Source organism: Pristiophorus japonicus, chromosome 16, assembly GCF_044704955.1.
Source record: "Pristiophorus japonicus isolate sPriJap1 chromosome 16, sPriJap1.hap1, whole genome shotgun sequence".
In the NCBI taxonomy this organism is placed as follows: domain Eukaryota; kingdom Metazoa; phylum Chordata; class Chondrichthyes; family Pristiophoridae; genus Pristiophorus; species Pristiophorus japonicus.
In genome coordinates, this window is record NC_091992.1 from 29,146,231 (window position 1) to 29,162,587 (window position 16,357).

Below are 16,357 nucleotides of genomic sequence, written 5' to 3' on the forward strand. Positions count from 1 at the left end.
CTACCTCTTTGACCAAGCTTGTGGTCATCTGCCCTAATTTCTCCTGTGGCTTGGTGTCAATTTCTTTTTGACTCATAATACTCCTGTGATGCGCCTTGGGATGTTAAAGGCGCTATATAAATAAAAGTTGTTGTTATTCACTGTGATCAAAGTATCATAGTTATTTTTTTCCATTTAGATTGTATTTTTTCTGTTACTACAGCAGTTCATCTAAAAAGATAACTTCATGACAAGTCCCATCCTCCTGTTCTACAAAAAAATTATAATCTTATTCTTCCTGTTGTATACGTCATAACACATGATAGACCCTGGCTCTGCAGCATGGGACCACTGCTCCAGAGGCACTCTGTGTGCCTGCTCACAAAGGAGCTGCCATTACTCTTTAATGTGAATACAGCTGATTATATCTAAATGTTACTCGCAAGCACGTTAATAAGGATGCACTGGGAGTGTGTCGAGTTCACAGACGGTCAGCACCAGCAGCTTGCAAAGGGCTGCTGACCCCTTGTCGCCAACTTTTCTGGGAGCGTGGGAGAAGTAGGAATTGTGGTGACAGCAACACATCAGCCTTCATGACCAAAATCCACAAATGGAGCGCAGTAAGCAGGGTGGATTTACTGGAAGATTAGGGCCACCCTGGAAAAACCAATACTTAAAAAAAAAACAGAGCCTCCCCTTCAGCACACGGTGCAAGCACACTAAATACTGGCCAGCAGCATTTGGGTGCATGGAGAACCTGTGTGCCCTGGATTATGGATAATCACACGTACAGCCCTTATTGATGACACATAGCCACAATAGAGCGTTTCAGTTATGTGTGGTGTTTTTAAACCACCAACCTTTCCCATGTGCAAAATAATCTCCCTGCCCCCTACAAAATAAAAAGTTATTCTCAGAAAACTTCCAGAGCATGTGCATTGATTATTGACACGGTGTATATTACATTGGCCCAGAATTTGCGGTCAGCGGCAAAGTAAAGGCATTTCGCCGCTGGCCCTGAAGAAAGCTGCCCACAGCGATCTCTGTGGCAAGAAGTTTGCTTTCTTCGCCGTTCAAGTGATTGCCGAGCTCTATAGTGGGGCTTACCTAGTGCGATCTGCTGCGACGCCAACAAGCTGTCTCAGCAGCCAATCACATTGCAGAATTCTCAGAGACAGGAAACCAGGAAATGAGAAGCTGCTTTTATCCCGACTTTTTAAAAATGAAAGCAAAACAATTTTTAGGTTTCTTAAAAATTTTAATTTTTAAACACAAAATTAAAATTAATTTTTTAGGGCCATAACATTTGTTTAGCAGTCAATACGCTGTTAAAACCCAAGTTACACCTAATCCAAAATGGTCTAACTTTTAATGGGGTGTTTAACAGCGATATTACCACAGAAAAGCCCAAGTTTTCGTCAGCTTCACCGATTAAACTGATAGCCAGCTTGGCAGTGGGTGTGTGGGGGGGGCCCCCCCACAGTGCAGCCAATGTTGGAGCAGTTAATGACTGACCGCAACTTCAGGATTTCAGCATTTAGATACGCATGCGCTAAAATCTAAAGTTGTGGTCAGTTTCAAAGATTAAACTAATTAATAACTTGGGCACAAATGCAATCCAAAGGGCCATTCCTCATGCTTTCAGAAAGGTGTGATGAAGGAAGAGCACTTCTGGATTCCAGGACAAAAACTATAAAGCAGAGGATAAAGAATTTGTGCTGGTTTTCAATTAGCAGTGTGTACCATCTACAAGATGCACTGCAGCAACTCGCCAAGGCTTTTTCAACAGCTCCTCTCAAGCCCGTGACCTCTACCACCTAGAAGGACAAGGACAATAGGTGCATGGGAACACCATCATCTCCAAGTTCCCCTCCAAGTTACACACCATCCTGACTTGGAAGTATATCGCCGTTCCTTCATCATTGCTGGGTCAAAATCCTGGAACTCCCTACCTAACAGCACTGTGGGAGTACCTTCACCACAAGGACTGCAGTTCACCACCACCTTCTCAAGGCAATTAGGGATGGGCAATAAATGCTGGCCTTGAGCGACGCCCACATCCCAGGAACAAATTTTTAAAAGCTAGTCATTGTGGGAAATAAAACAGACGGAGTAGAAAGTGGTTTAAGAAAGAAATCAAACAATCTGGTCTCGTGTGATTTTGTGAGCTTGTACTTGCTCCTTGCTTTTTGTGGTTAATAACAACATAGAAAGTGACATTGTCAGAGGTGGAGAATAATAAGCAACAGGTTTGCAACTGACCACAGAAGTGATTCACACCTTTGATGACAACCAGACTGATCTCGACCATGACATTCAGATTATAGACAAGTTTAAAGACATTGCCGTTCATTTTTCCAAAGATGAATGGGCGGAGCCAAGTTATAAGAATGTGAAGCGGAAGTATGAAATCGTGCTTGCAACAGGTTAGTACAAATTCTATTGTTTTCCTCCCTTTCTACATTTCTCTCTCCTGAAAACGTTGGTACGTACTGGCTTACATTCCTTCCAATATTATGCTCAAGTGGATATTCTCCTCATTATGAGGTCAGACATTTTAGCTGGGATTGTCCATTTCACCACTGCTAGCACACATTAGGAAAGCATATCAGGAAATTCAGCATCCTCAGCCTGTGATACTCTGAGGATTAAATTAATGGCTGTGAAATTACAGGCTGAGGTTCAGAATTTCCCAATGTGTGCTGCTTGTGAGGGTCAGGAGTGCTAAAGCAAAAAATCCTATCTGAATGTTGGTGGGCTTGTGATGTGGTGGACAGAAAAAGTGATCCTGAACCTGCCTTCATCTGATGAGCACCTGCGTATTTTTCAGCAGAAAAACTGGATAGTGACCAAGAGGTGAAACTCCTGACTGATATTTTTACCCCTTCCTAATCTGAAGTGAGGCCACATAACATTTCTATGGTCACTGTGGTTGAGATGAGCTAACTGCACAGACCAGGCATCGGACGTGGGTCTTTCTGGTCTTTATGACCCTGTTCCATTGTTACAGTACATTTTACCTTTTAAGGCCTCGATCTGCCACAGATGTTCCCTCGCAGGTTGGGGCCTGGTGCAGGAGTGTGACGGTAATTGGTCGTCACCATAATCCAGGTCGGTGATGGGAGCATGGCCAGATAACAGCAGGAGCAGCGAGGTCGGAGCGTAGGAGCAGCGAGAGATTGCAGAGCGACATGATCGGGGCCTGGGAGAGACACGAGTTCGGGGCATTGAAGAGGCGTGGGCCCAGGGGCAGCACGGGCCAGCCTACACTGCGATATGTGCGCGCATTAGGTCTATGCAGTAGAGCTGATCTCCAGGTCGTCTTGGTTAACCCTTGCCACTGGACCAAGACCAAGCTCTGTCAAGTCCATGTGGTGGCTGGTGTGCAACGGCCACCACACAGTAAAAAAAAAAAAAATCTACGCACAGGCATCTTCCACCCTGTAAGAATAAAAGTGTTTATTAATGATTAAAATTGATTATGTGTATGTATAAATGTTAAAAGTGTAGATTAACGGAAAGGCCTGTTTGTGTTGAGATAAAATGGAAGCCCATAGATTGCCAGCATAGGCTAAGTTTTGTAAGAAACAAAATGAAAGCCCCCAGAGCTGACGCATGGGTTTTGTGTATTGGAAAGCCATTTAAACTAATCAGATGGCTGAGTTAGACCAGACAGCCACATGAGAGAGAGAGAGCCAATAAGGAGCTGCCCTAGAGCCAAGATCCATTCATGAGGTTTTCAGAGGGACAATGGACTTGAGATTTAAAAACTCAAACCACACAGGTTGCTCTCTCTCGGTCACACGGCCAGAGATGACATTCCTTTTTAAGACCAGCTGAAACAGCAAGCCATGTGTTCAAACTAGCCAGCCAAAGGGACGTAACGTATATCACTCTTTATTATAACCTCATTGTTTCTCTGTTGTAACTAAGGAAGATCTGTAGGATATTTGACAACTGCTGTTAAATGCATGTGTGTGTTTTTAATAAACTGTGCCAATTATTTTGAAAGAATCGTCTCATTGGTCAGCCTGACATCGGTAGTGGGTAAAATGATGGAATCAATTATTAAGGATGTCATAGCAGTGCATTTGGAAAGAGGTGACATGATAGGTCCAAGTCAGCATGGATTTGTGAAAGGGAAATCATGCTTGACAAATCTTCTGGAATTTTTTGAGGATGTTTCCAGTAGAGTGGATAAGGGAGAACCAGTTGATGTGGTATATTTGGACTTTCAGAAGGCGTTCGACAAGGTCCCACACAAGAGATTGATGTGCAAAGTTAGAGCACATGGGATTGGGGGTAGTGTACTGACATGGATTGAGAACTGGTTGTCAGACAGGAAGCAAAGAGTAGGAGTAAATGGGTACTTTTCAGAATGGCAGGCAGTGACTAGTGGGGTACCGCAAGGTTCTGTGCTGGGGCCCCAGCTGTTTACACTGTACATTAATGATTTAGATGAGGGGATTAAATGTAGTATCTCCAAATTTGCGGATGACACTAAGTTGGGTGGCAGTGTGAGCTGCGAGGAGGATGCTGTGAGGCTGCAGAGCGACTTGGATAGGTTAGGTGAGTGGGCAAATGCATGGCAGATGAAGTATAATGTGGATAAATGTGAGGTTATCCACTTTGGTGGTAAAAACAGAGAGACAGACTATTATCTGAATGGTGACAGATTAGGAAAAGGGGAGGTGCAAAGAGACCTGGGTGTCATGGTACATCAGTCATTGAAGGTTGGCATGCAGGTGCAGCAGGCGGTTAAGAAAGCAAATGGCATGTTGGCCTTCATAGCAAGGGGATTTGAGTACAGGGGCAGGGAGGTGTTGCTACAGTTGTACAGGGCATTGGTGAGGCCACACCTGGAGTATTGTGTACAGTTTTGGTCTCCTAACCTGAGGAAGGACATTCTTGCTATTGAGGGAGTGCAGCGAAGGTTCACCAGACTGATTCCCGGGATGGCGGGACTGACCTATCAAGAAAGACTGGATCAACTGGGCTTGTATTCACTGGAGTTCAGAAGAATGAGAGGGGACCTCATAGAAACATAAAATTCTGACGGGGTTAGACAGGTTAGATGCAGGAAGAATGTTCCCAATGTTGGGGAAGTCCAGAACCAGGGGTCACAGTCTAAGGATAAGGGGTAAGCCATTTAGGACCGAGATGCGGAGGAACTTCTTCACCCAGAGAGTGGTGAACCTGTGGAATTCTCTACCACAGAAAGTTGTTGAGGCCAATTCACTAAATATATTCAAAAAGGAGTTAGATGAGGTCCTTACTGCTAGGGGGATCAAGGGGTATGGCGAGAAAGCAGGAATGGGGTACTGAAGTTGAATGTTCAGCCATGAACTCATTGAATGGCGGTGCAGGCTAGAAGGGCCGAATGGCCTACTCCTGCACCTATTTTCTATGTTTCTATTGTCAAATGTAAGCCCAGAGAGATTTAGAAATCTTACAACCCTTCAATATGAAGTTCAGGACCTGGAATATTAGGTCCTTCATTGAAACACCTGTGAACTCATGCCTTTTTGACATGGAAGCAAGTCATCCTTGATTCAAGGGACTGCCTAAGAAGACACAATGCAAAGGCAAGACTACAGTAACAATGAAAGGTCATCGACCTGTAACATTAACGGTTTCTCTCACCACTGATGCTGCCTGACCTGCTGAGTGTTTCCAGCATTTCCTGTTTTTACTACAGTTACTTCTGTGAGAGAGTTCAATGTTGGTGAAATGTGACGACAGTACATGTTCAAGAAATGCCAAACGCTAGTGATACAGAACAAAGTGGCAGTAATGAAGTAAATGGGAGATTGTGGGAATGGTGGTTTAGGGACACTTAATGGTGTTGATTCAGGACAGAGCGTGACTTTCTGGTTCTCAGCAAATTATACTGGAAAGTGAAAGTTGATGGCCGCAGTATTGAGAAAAGAGGATCAGGCAAAGCTTGTGGTAGAGGCTCAGCGAGGTCAGTCTATGGATGAGTTGGAACTGAATACGGGAATGTGAAGCGATCGTCGACTGACTGAGGAAAGATGGCTCAGATTTCTACTGGGAGCCAATTACAATGTGCTGCCTACAACTTTGAGCCTACCTGTGGGGGGGGGGGGGGGGGGGGGGGAGGGGGGAAGGCGGCTCTCAAAAGTGTGATCTGTGAGGGTGAAAGAATATATTCAACAACATTTTGACTGTTTGCCCCATCACTCTAAAACATGGATGGTACAGCTGGAGCAACAAAGAAGTGTTGAAGGTGGTAATCGAGAGCCTGGAGGATGCAGAAGATCCTGTCAAAAAGATGTTAGGTTTGTCTCTACAGAATGAAGTTACTGGAAACAAGGTCTGCTGGGGGGGAGCTGGTGTGCAGCCACAAACATCAATGCATGCCGGTACATCATTCCTCATAAAATGATTCAGATAAGTTTCTTCTTCTCGAGATGGTGACTTAGAGAACTAGCTGTCTTGGGAGGAAGGGCTGGAAACTGCATCAACTAGTACTCCAGGGTACAGTTGGTGATTGGACAGTCATTGGGGGCTGTGCTTCTTCCCACAACACTTTTGATAGCCTTGCTATTCAACCCAAACTAATGTTTAGCAGCTTTAGGTAGTTGCATTCCAGCATTAATGCAGCACACACTTGGGGACTGATAAATCTTAGCTCTTGCCAAAGTGCATCTAAGCTCTCTGAATTTAGGCAAGTATGCGGTGTCCCTCCAAGGACAGAGCATGCACTTCTTATCAGGCAGACAGAAATGCTACTGCTGTGGATTTTTCACTATCTTTTGGGGGAGAGGAGGGGGTAGCTTTATAGGGCTTTATTTGCACCCAACACCAGCTGACCAAAAAGAGTAGTGCACAAGTGTAAAATCACAAAATGTGTAGCTCTAAAGGGTGACCCATGGCTGGTTTTGTCAGGTGAGGAGATTCCAAATAGGCTCTAAGGGATCTTTGGGCATCTTTTTTACATTCCCCCTTAAACACTCTAGGGTAATGGATAGGTGATAGAAGATTGCTTTGGGGTTGGAGTTACAGTCTCCCTATGTCAGTTGTGCAGTGTAAGCAAGCACAGGGTTCCTTTAAAGCTGGTGCTCAGAAGTATACCAGAATGCATAGACGCATTTAAGGATAAGATAGATAAACACGAGGGAGATAGGAATAGAAGGATATGCTGATATGGTTACAAAAAGATGTAAGGGGGAATCTCATGTGGAACAAACATCGGCAGAGACCAGTTGGGCCGAGTGGCATGTTTCTGTGTTGTAGACTTGATGTCACCTGATGACACATTAGACTTGACAAAGTCTATAATTCTATTCTAAGAGAACCAATTAAGCCATGTAATAGAGAGCCAGTATATTGAAGTCAGTCTCCTGCAACCCAAACTAAACAATACCAAGTATAAAAGTGTTTTCATAGTGTAATCAGTAGTCTCTCCTCAGTTATACAGTCACAGTTGCATTGAGGTTGCTCTCTATTACATAGCTTAATTGATTCTTAGAACAGAATTATAGACTTTGGCAAGTCTAATGTGTCATCAGGTTACATCAAGTATACAGCACAGAAACAGGCCACTCGGCCCAACTGGTCAATACTGGTGTTTACGCTCCACATGACATTCCCCCTTGCATCTTTTTGAGGTGCACCCAAAACAACTTTGCATCCAAGTGAGGTCTTGAGGCTCACATTGCATACTATGAGTTCCACATAGAGAGGTCCTGTGGGAAGGAGGAAGGAAGGAAGAACAGTAGGAGTATGTTTGAGGTCGAGTGTATGTTTTGGCATATGCGGCAGAGCCTGGTCTCCAGTCGTCTTGGATCCCCTTGCCACTGGACCAAGACCTTGCTCCGTCAAGCCCTTGTGGTGGCTGGTGTGCAACAGCCACCCCACGTTAAAAGAACCAGTGCAGCTACAGGGAGGGCAAAAAAGAAGTAGAAAGAAACAGAAAGGTGACATCACAGCCAAGGGGGTAAGTGATTGGCAAGTAGTTTTTCTTTTTTCTCTTCTATAACAGTGAGTAAACTTTAGCATTGTTGTTGCCAATTTAAGTTAATCTAAGTGTTAAGTCATGACAGGTGAGCTCGGTCACGTGTTATGCTCCTCCTGTACCATGTGGGAACTCAGGAACACTTCTGGTGTCCCTGACGACTACGTGTGCAGGAAGTGTATCTGCCTCCAGCTCCTGACAGACCGCGTTGCAGAGTTGGAGCTGAGGGTGGATTTACTCTGGAGCATCCACGATGCTGAGAATGACGTGATTAGCACGTATAGCGAGTTGGTCTTACCGCAGGTGAAGGGTCCACAGCCAGCTAGGGAATGGAAGACCAGCATAAAGAGCAGTGCAAGGAAGGTAGTGCAGGGGTCCCCTGCGGTCATCCCCCTGCAAAACAGATACACCGCTTTGGGTACTGTTGAGGAGGATGACTCATCGGGGGAAGGCACCAGCAGCCAGGTTCATGGCACCGTGGGTGGCTCTGCTGCACAGAAGGGTGGGAAAAAGAGTGGGAGAGCTATAGTGATAGGGGACTCTATTGTAAGGGGAATAGATAGGAGTTTCTGCGGCCACAACCGAGACTCCAGGATGGTATGTTGCCTCCCTGGTGCAAGGGTCAAGGATGTCTCGGAGCGGCTGCAGAGCATTCTGGAGAGGGAGGGTGAACAGCCAGTTGTCGTGGTACATGTAGGTACCAACGATATAGGTAAGAAGCGGGAAGAGGTCCTACAAGTTGAATTTAGGGAGCTCGGAGTTAAATTAAAAAGTAGGACCTCAAAAGGTAGTAATCTCTGGATTGCTACCAGTGCCACGTGCTAATCAGAGTAGAGGGAGCAGGATAGTTAGAACAAATACGTGGCTTGCGCAGTAGTGCAAGAGGGAGGGATTCAAATTCCTGGGACATTGGAACCAGTTCTGGGGGAAGTGGGACCTGTACAAAAGGGACAGTCTGCAGTTGGGCAGGAGTGGAACTGATGTCCTAGGGGTAACATTTGCTAATGCAGTTCGGGAGTGTTTAAACTAATATGGCAGGGGGATGGGAACCTACGCAGCGAGATAGGGCGAAGTAATATGGAGTCAGAAACAGATGATAGAAAGGTAAAAAACAATAGTGGAAGGCCGAGTAAACAAAGGCAAGAAACAAAAAGGGCCACACTACATCATAATGCTAAAAGGACAAAGGGTGTTAAAAAAACAAGCCTGAAGGCTGTGTGTCTTAATGCAAGGAGTATTCGTAATAAGGTGGATGAATTAACTGTGCAAATAGATGTTAATAGATATGATGTGATTGGGATTACAGAGACGTGGCTCCAGGATGATCAGGGCTGGGAACTCAACATCCATGTGTATTCAACATTCAGAAAGGATAGAATAAAAGGAAAAAGGAGGTGGGGTAGCATTGCTGGTTAAAGAGGAGATTAATGCAATAGTTAGGAAAGACATTAGCTTGGATGATGTGGAATCTATATGGGTAGAGATGCAGAACACCAAAGGGCAAAAAACATTAGTGGGAGTTGTGTACAGACCTCCAAACAGTAGTCATGATGTTGGGGAGGGCATCAAACAGGAAATTAGGGGTGCATGCAATAAAGGTGCAGCAGTTATCATGGGTGACTTTAATATGCATATAGATTGGGCTAACCAAACTGGAAGCAATACGGTGGAGGAGGATTTCCTGGAGTGCATAAGGGATGGTTTTCTAGACCACTATGTCGAGGAACCAACTAGGGGGGAGGCCATCTTAGACTGGGTGCTGTATAATGAGAGAGGATTAATTAGCAATCTCGTTGTGTGAGGCCCCTTGGGGAAGAGTGACCATAATATGGTGGAATTCTACATTAGGATGGAGAATGAAACTGTTAATTCAGAGACCATGGTCCAGAACTTAAAGAAGGGTAACTTTGAAGGTATGAGGCGTGAATTGGCTAAGATAGATTGGAGAATGATACTTAAGGGGTTGACAGTGGATGGGCAATGGCAGACATTTAGAGACCGCATGGATCAACTACAACAATTATACATCCCTGTCTGGCGTAAAAATAAAAAAGGGAAGATGGCTCAACCGTGGCTATCAAGGGAAATCAGGGATAGTATTAGAGCCAAGGAAGTGGCATACAAATTGGCCAGAAATAGCAGTGAACCTGGGGACTGGGAGAAATTTAGAACTCAGCAGAGGAGGACAAAGGGTTTGATTAGGGCAGGGAAAATATAGAGTACGAGAGGAAGCTTGCAGGGAACATTAGGACGGACTGCAAAAGTTTCTATAGATATGTAAAGAGAAAAAAGTCAGTAAAGACAAACGTAGGTCCCCTGCAGTCAGAATCAGGGGAAGTCATAATGGGGAACAAAGAAATGGCAGACCAATTGAACAAGTACTTTGGTTTGGTATTCACTAAGGAGGACACAAACAACCTTCCAGATATAAAAGGGGTCAAAGGGTCTAGTAAAAAAGGAGGAACTGAGGGAAATCCTTATTAGTTGGGAAATTGTGTTGGGGAAATTGATTGGATTGAAGGCTGATAAATCCCCAGGGCCTGATGGACTGCATCCCAGAGTACTTAAGGAGGTGGCCTTGGAAATAGCGGATGCATTGACAGTCATTTTCCAACATTCCATAGACTCTGGATCAGTTCCTATCAAGTGGAGGGTAGCCAATGTAACTCCACTTTTTGAAAAAGGAGGGAGAGAGAAAACAGGGAATTATAGACCAGTCAGCCTGACATCAATAGTGGATAAAATGATGGAATCAATTATTAAGGATGTCATCGCAGCGCATTTGGAAAGAGGTGACATGATAGGTCCAAGTCAGCATGGATTTGTGAAAGGGAATTTTTTGAGGATGTTTCCAGTAGAGTGGACAAGGGAGAACCATTTGATGTGGTATATTTGGACTTTCAGAAGGCTTTCAACAAGGTCCCACACAAGAGATTAATGTGCAAAGTTAAAGCACATGGGATTGGGGGTAGTGTGCTGACATGGATTGAGAACTGGTTGTCAGACAGGAAGCAAAGAATGGCAGGCAGTGACTAGTGGGGTACCACAAGGTTCTGTGCTGGGGCCCCAGCTGTTTACATTGTACATTAATGATTTGGACGAGGGGATCTCCAAATTTGCAGATGACACGAAGTTGGGTGGCAGTGTGAGCTGCGAGGAGGATGCTATGAGGTTGCAGAGTGACTTGGATAGGTTAGGTGAGTGGGCAAATGCATGGCAGATGAAGTATAATGAAGTATAATGTGAATAAATGTGGTTATCCATTTTGGTGGTAAAAACAGAGAGACAGACTATTATCTGAATGGTGACAGATTAGGAAAAGGGGAGATGCAACGAGACCATGGTACATCAGTCATTGAAGGTTGGCATGCAGGTACAGCAGGCAGTTAAGAAAGCAAATGGCATGTTGGCCTTCATAGCAAGGGGATTTGAGTACAGGGGCAGGGAGGTATTGCTACAGTTGTACAGGGCCTTGGTGAGGCCACACCTGGAGTATTGTGTACAGTTTTGGTCTCCTAACTTGGGGAAGGACATTCTTGCTATTGATGGAGTGCAGCGAAGGTTCACCAGACAGATTCTCGGGTTGGCGGGACTGACATATCAAGAAAGACTGGATCAACTGGGCTTGTATTCACTAGAGTTCAGAAGAATGGGAGGGGATCTCATAGAAACGTTTAAAATTTTGATGGGTTTAGACAGGTTAGATGCAGGAAGAATGTTCCCAATGTTGGGGAAGTCCAGAACCAGGGGTCACAGTCTAAGGATAAGGGGTAAGCCATTTAGGACTGAGATGAGGAGAAACTTCTTCACCCAGAGAGTGGTGAACCTATGGAATGCTCTGCCACAGAAAGTTGTTGAGGCCAATTCACTAAATATATTCAAAAAGAAGTTAGATATAGTCCTTACTACTAGGGGGCTCAAGGGGTATGGCGAGAAAGCAGGAATGGGGTACTGAGGTTGCATGTTCAGCCATGAACTCATTGAATGGCAGTGTAGGCTCGAAGGGCCGAATGGCCAACTCCTGCACCTATTTTCTATGTTTCTCTGTTGCTAATTCACGCACAGGCATCTTCCACTGTTTAACATGAGTTCATCAGTCACCTGAGTACTCATTTTTAGTGTGGAAGCAGAGGGATGATGATGATGATGATCCAAGTGAAATTGATTATACAGCCGGGATGCAGCTCCAGACATCCGATCTAATGTCTAGGTGCTGTATACCAGCGGTTATTATACGAGTGCCAAGTTTTTAAAAATAGTCTAAAATCAGCACTGTCATGTGAGGGGCACGAACCTTGCAGTGACCCGTGCTTTTCTCTCCGTCCTGCAAAATCACGAAGGCTCGGATCAGCTCCTGCTCGGTGTTCCCATTCCTGGCCACGAAACTTTCCAGCATTTCCAAGACGCGGACAACTTTAGGGACCAGCCCTTCCACCGCCTCTTTCCCGTGGCTGTCTATTAGCTTCTCCAGCTCGGCGCCGATCAGCTTGGCGACCTCGTACACATCGTTCACCATAAGGCTGGAGGCGGGTTTGTCGAGGCACGAGACGAGATGGGCTTCCTTGTCCATGGTGGGGAATGGAACGTGGAACGTGGCCCAGGGGTGGTTGTTGTTGTTGTTGTTGTTGTTTTAAAGGACGGAGCCGGTGCCCATTGCTCAGCACTTGCAGGGCCGATGTTGTTCCGCTGCAGACAGCCGCTCAAACCCCCCGGCTTTTAATGTGGCGCTCCCCGTTTCCCTTTTATTTTGCCTGATTGTTACGTACGTCTTGTACAATCACGTGCCGGTGTCCTCTGGTCCAATCACCAGGCGGTGACAGTGACAAGGGTGGCTCGGAGCGCCAGCTGGTGCGGAGGGGGGGAGCGCTCGGAGCGCCAGCTGGTGCCGGGGTGGGCGCTCGGAGCGCCAGCTGGTGATGGGGGGGGGGGCCCTCGGAGCGCCAGGAGCGCCAGCTGGTGCCGGGGGGCGTTGCGCGCAAGTTGCGCCGGTTCGCGGGGCTGGCGAGCTTCCCTGCGCTAGATCGCAGTGTCCTACAGCATGGGCCACCACCATGACGATAACACAGCCAAACCCTGAGCCTTGTGGTTCGAGTCTTCCGCTCGAAACTCAGGACAACCCTTTGCTTCAACTGAAACAAAAATAGAAACCACTTGTGCTCGTGATAAAATAACGTCCATGCCCGACCCGTGCGCAAAGCTAACTCAATGCAATGTATTTTTTTTAAAGCAAAATAATGAGGTACAGAAACTATCATACATAGGCAGTCCCTCGGAATCGAGGAACACTTGCTTCCACTCTTAGTATGAGTTGTTTGGTGGCTGAACAGTCCAATAGGAGAACCACAGTCTCTGTCACAGTCATTGAGGGAAAGGATGAGTGGGACAGGTTTGCAGCACGCTCCTTGCGCTGCCTGCGCTTGCTTTCTGCATACTCTTGCCAATGAGACTCGAGGTGCCCAGCGCCCTCCCGGCTGCACTCCCTCCATTTAGGGCGGCCTTTGGCCAGGGACTCCCAGGTGTCAGTGGGGATGTCGCACTTTATCAGGGAGGCTTTGAGGGTGTCCTTGTTACGTTTCCACTGCCCACCTTTGGCTCGTTTGCCGTGAAGGAGTTCCGAGTAGAGCGCTTGCTTCAGGAGTCTCGTGTCTGGCATGCCCAGTGGAGTTGATCAAGTGTGGTCATTGCTTCAATGCTGGGGATGTTGGCTTGGTCGAGGACGCTGATGTTGGTGCATCTGTCCTCCCAGGGGGTTTGTAGGATCTTATGGAGACATCGTTGGTGTTGGTGGTATTTCTCCAGCGACTTGAGGTGTCTACTGTACATGGTCCATGTTTCTGAGCCATACAGGAGGGCGGGTATTACTACAGCCCTGTAGACCATGAGCTTGGTGTCAGTTTTGAGGGCTTAGTCTTGAAACACTCTTTTCCTCAGGCAGCCAAAGGCTGCACTGGTGCACTGGAGGTGGTGTTGGATCTCGTCGTCAATGCCTGCTCTTATTGATAGGAGGCAGAAACTATAGGGCAGTATTGGTAGGGGATTTCAACTATCCTAGTATTAACTGGGATAGAACTAGTGTCTAGAGTGTACAGAATTCCTAAAATGCATTCAGAAGAACTTTTTTAGCCGGTAGGAAGCAAGCCCAACCAAGGAGGGGTCGATTCTGGACTTAGTTTTAGGGAATGAAGCTGGGCAGGTGGAAGGGGTATCAGTGGGAGAGCATTTTGGTGCTAGTGATCATAATTCCATTAGGTTTAGGGTAGTTATGAAAAAGGACAAAGATAGACCAGGAATAAAAGTTCTCATTTGGGGAAAAGCCAAGCTGTGATGTGATTTAGCCAAAGTGGCCTGGAAACAGCTACTTAAAGGTAAATCAGTGTCAGAGCAGTAGGAGGCATTCGAGGAGGAGATAGTGAGGTTTCCAAGCAATATGTTCTCTTAAAGAAAAAGGGTGGGACTAACAAATCTAGAGCCCTTTGGATGTCAAGGGTCATACAGGGTAGGATAAAGAATAATAAGGGAAGCTTATGACAGATACAGAGGGCTCAATACTGCAGAAACCCTAGAGAAGTATAGAAAGTGCAGGGGTGAAATTAAAAAGGAAATTAGGAAAGCAAAAAGAGAGCATGAAGAAATATTGGCAAATAAAATCAAAGAAAACCCAAAGATGTTTATAAATACATTAAGAGCAAAAGGATAGCTAAAGAAAGAGGAGAGCCTATTAGAGACCAATTCTGCTACCTTGCTGTCAACACCAAACCACAAAAGCTTGTGAATGGCCTCTGGATAGGAGATATGTCGGTGAAACAATGGCGCACCCTCACTACTCCTGCAATGGCTATTACCCTCAGAGTTTGTCTGTCGCAAATGAATCCATGTCTTGTGAGAAAGAAGCACTCACTCATACAGCATGTTGGTAAGGATCAAAATTTTAAAAATCATAAATGATCTGCATCCCTGGAGACAGTAGTGATTACACCCAGGGATATATTTTTCTGTTTAAAATGTTTATATTTATAACAAAGACCCACGTGGAAGAGGCAGAAAGTAGGGAGTTTAGCACCTTTGTTAGAATGGGGATGGGCAACAAATAGTGAGGTAAAAGTAGTCTTAAAACAATATTAAATTGAAGGGAGTGGAAAATGAAAGAACAAAAGAAATAGGAGCAGGAATGCTCCGTCATTCAATAAGATCATGGCTGATCTGATTTTGGCCTCATCTCCACTTTCCTGCCTGTTCCCCATAACCCTTGACTCTCCTATAGTTCAAGAATCTGTCTATCTCAGTCTTGAATATATTCAATGACTCAGCCTCCACAGCTCCCCGTGGTAGAGAATTCCGAAGATTCACGACCCTCTGAGAAAAAAAATTCCTCCTTATCTCCCTCTTAAATGGGCGACCCCCTTATTCTGAAACTATGCCCCCTAGTTCTAGATTCCCCCACAAGGGGAAACATCCTCTCAGCATCTACACTGTCAAGCCCCTCAGAATCTTATATGTTTCAATAAGATTATCTCTCATTCTTCTAAACTCCAATGAGTATATGCTCAACCTTTCCTCATAAGACAATCCCTTCATCTCAGGAATCAACCTAGTGAACCTTCTCTGAACTGCCTCCAATGCAAATATATCCCTCCGTAAATAAGGAAATTCATACATGCCAAGCTAGAAAACTTGCAAATGCTCACCAAACTGCCCAAAGCTAAAAACTGGAGAATGGCCCTACGTACAAGCCCATAACATGTAAGAACAAGCAGTTGCACTGGCTTAGTAACATGAACTGTCCAACATTCCTTCCCTGTATTAGAGGGGTGGGGGCGGGGGAACATAAATATTTGAAAACCTGAAGGGAGACCAACAAAAGTTGAAGACACATTGAAATATTGACATGAGTATTTATTGATTCAGACTGTGTAAGAAAGCTGAGTTAATTTAATTTGATATCACTACTAACCAATGTGCATGTTAATTCAGTTCCCTCGTATCACTGGGTTCAGTAATTGCCACAAACTGTTCCCTTGATAATGCCATCAGTATTCATTGCTTAGTAAAAAATAGAAAAGAGCAGGAAAATATCCAAGTGATTACAATTGATTTTTCTGGTTAGTGAAGCAGATAGATAAGGCAGAATGAGTTACCGTGTATACTGTGATTATATACACTGATAAATTATAGATTAGGTGGGTAAAAGAAGTAGATCAAGATGCAGGTTTGTAGTGATTAAACTATAGGAAACCTATACTTAAAAAGTGCATTAATGTCGTTTCTTACATCTTCCCACATTATATTACAACAGTGACTGCACTTCAAAAATACTTCATTGGCTATAAAGCACTTTGGGACCTGAGTTCATGAAAGGGGCTATATAAATGCAAGTCTTTCTTTTACTTTATTACAAACATA

The 16,357-nt window shown here is 45.1% G+C and overlaps 1 protein-coding gene across 3 annotated transcripts in view; it reads right to left on the reverse strand.

Moving 5' to 3' along the window:
* rilp (Rab interacting lysosomal protein) overlaps window positions 1-12,722 on the reverse strand; it is a 61,193-nt gene extending 48,471 nt beyond the window's left edge. Inside the window, exon 1 of one of the 3 annotated variants that reach the window (XM_070858096.1) lies at window positions 12,252-12,718. In XM_070858096.1, coding sequence (XP_070714197.1) covers window positions 12,252-12,527 — 276 coding nt within the window. In that variant the 5' untranslated portion in view covers window positions 12,528-12,718. Of the gene's footprint in view, window positions 1-12,251 lie in introns of all 3 variants that reach the window. The other 2 variants (XM_070858097.1, XM_070858095.1) reach the window with 2 other exon arrangements.
* Window positions 12,723-16,357: the final 3,635 nt, after the last annotated feature.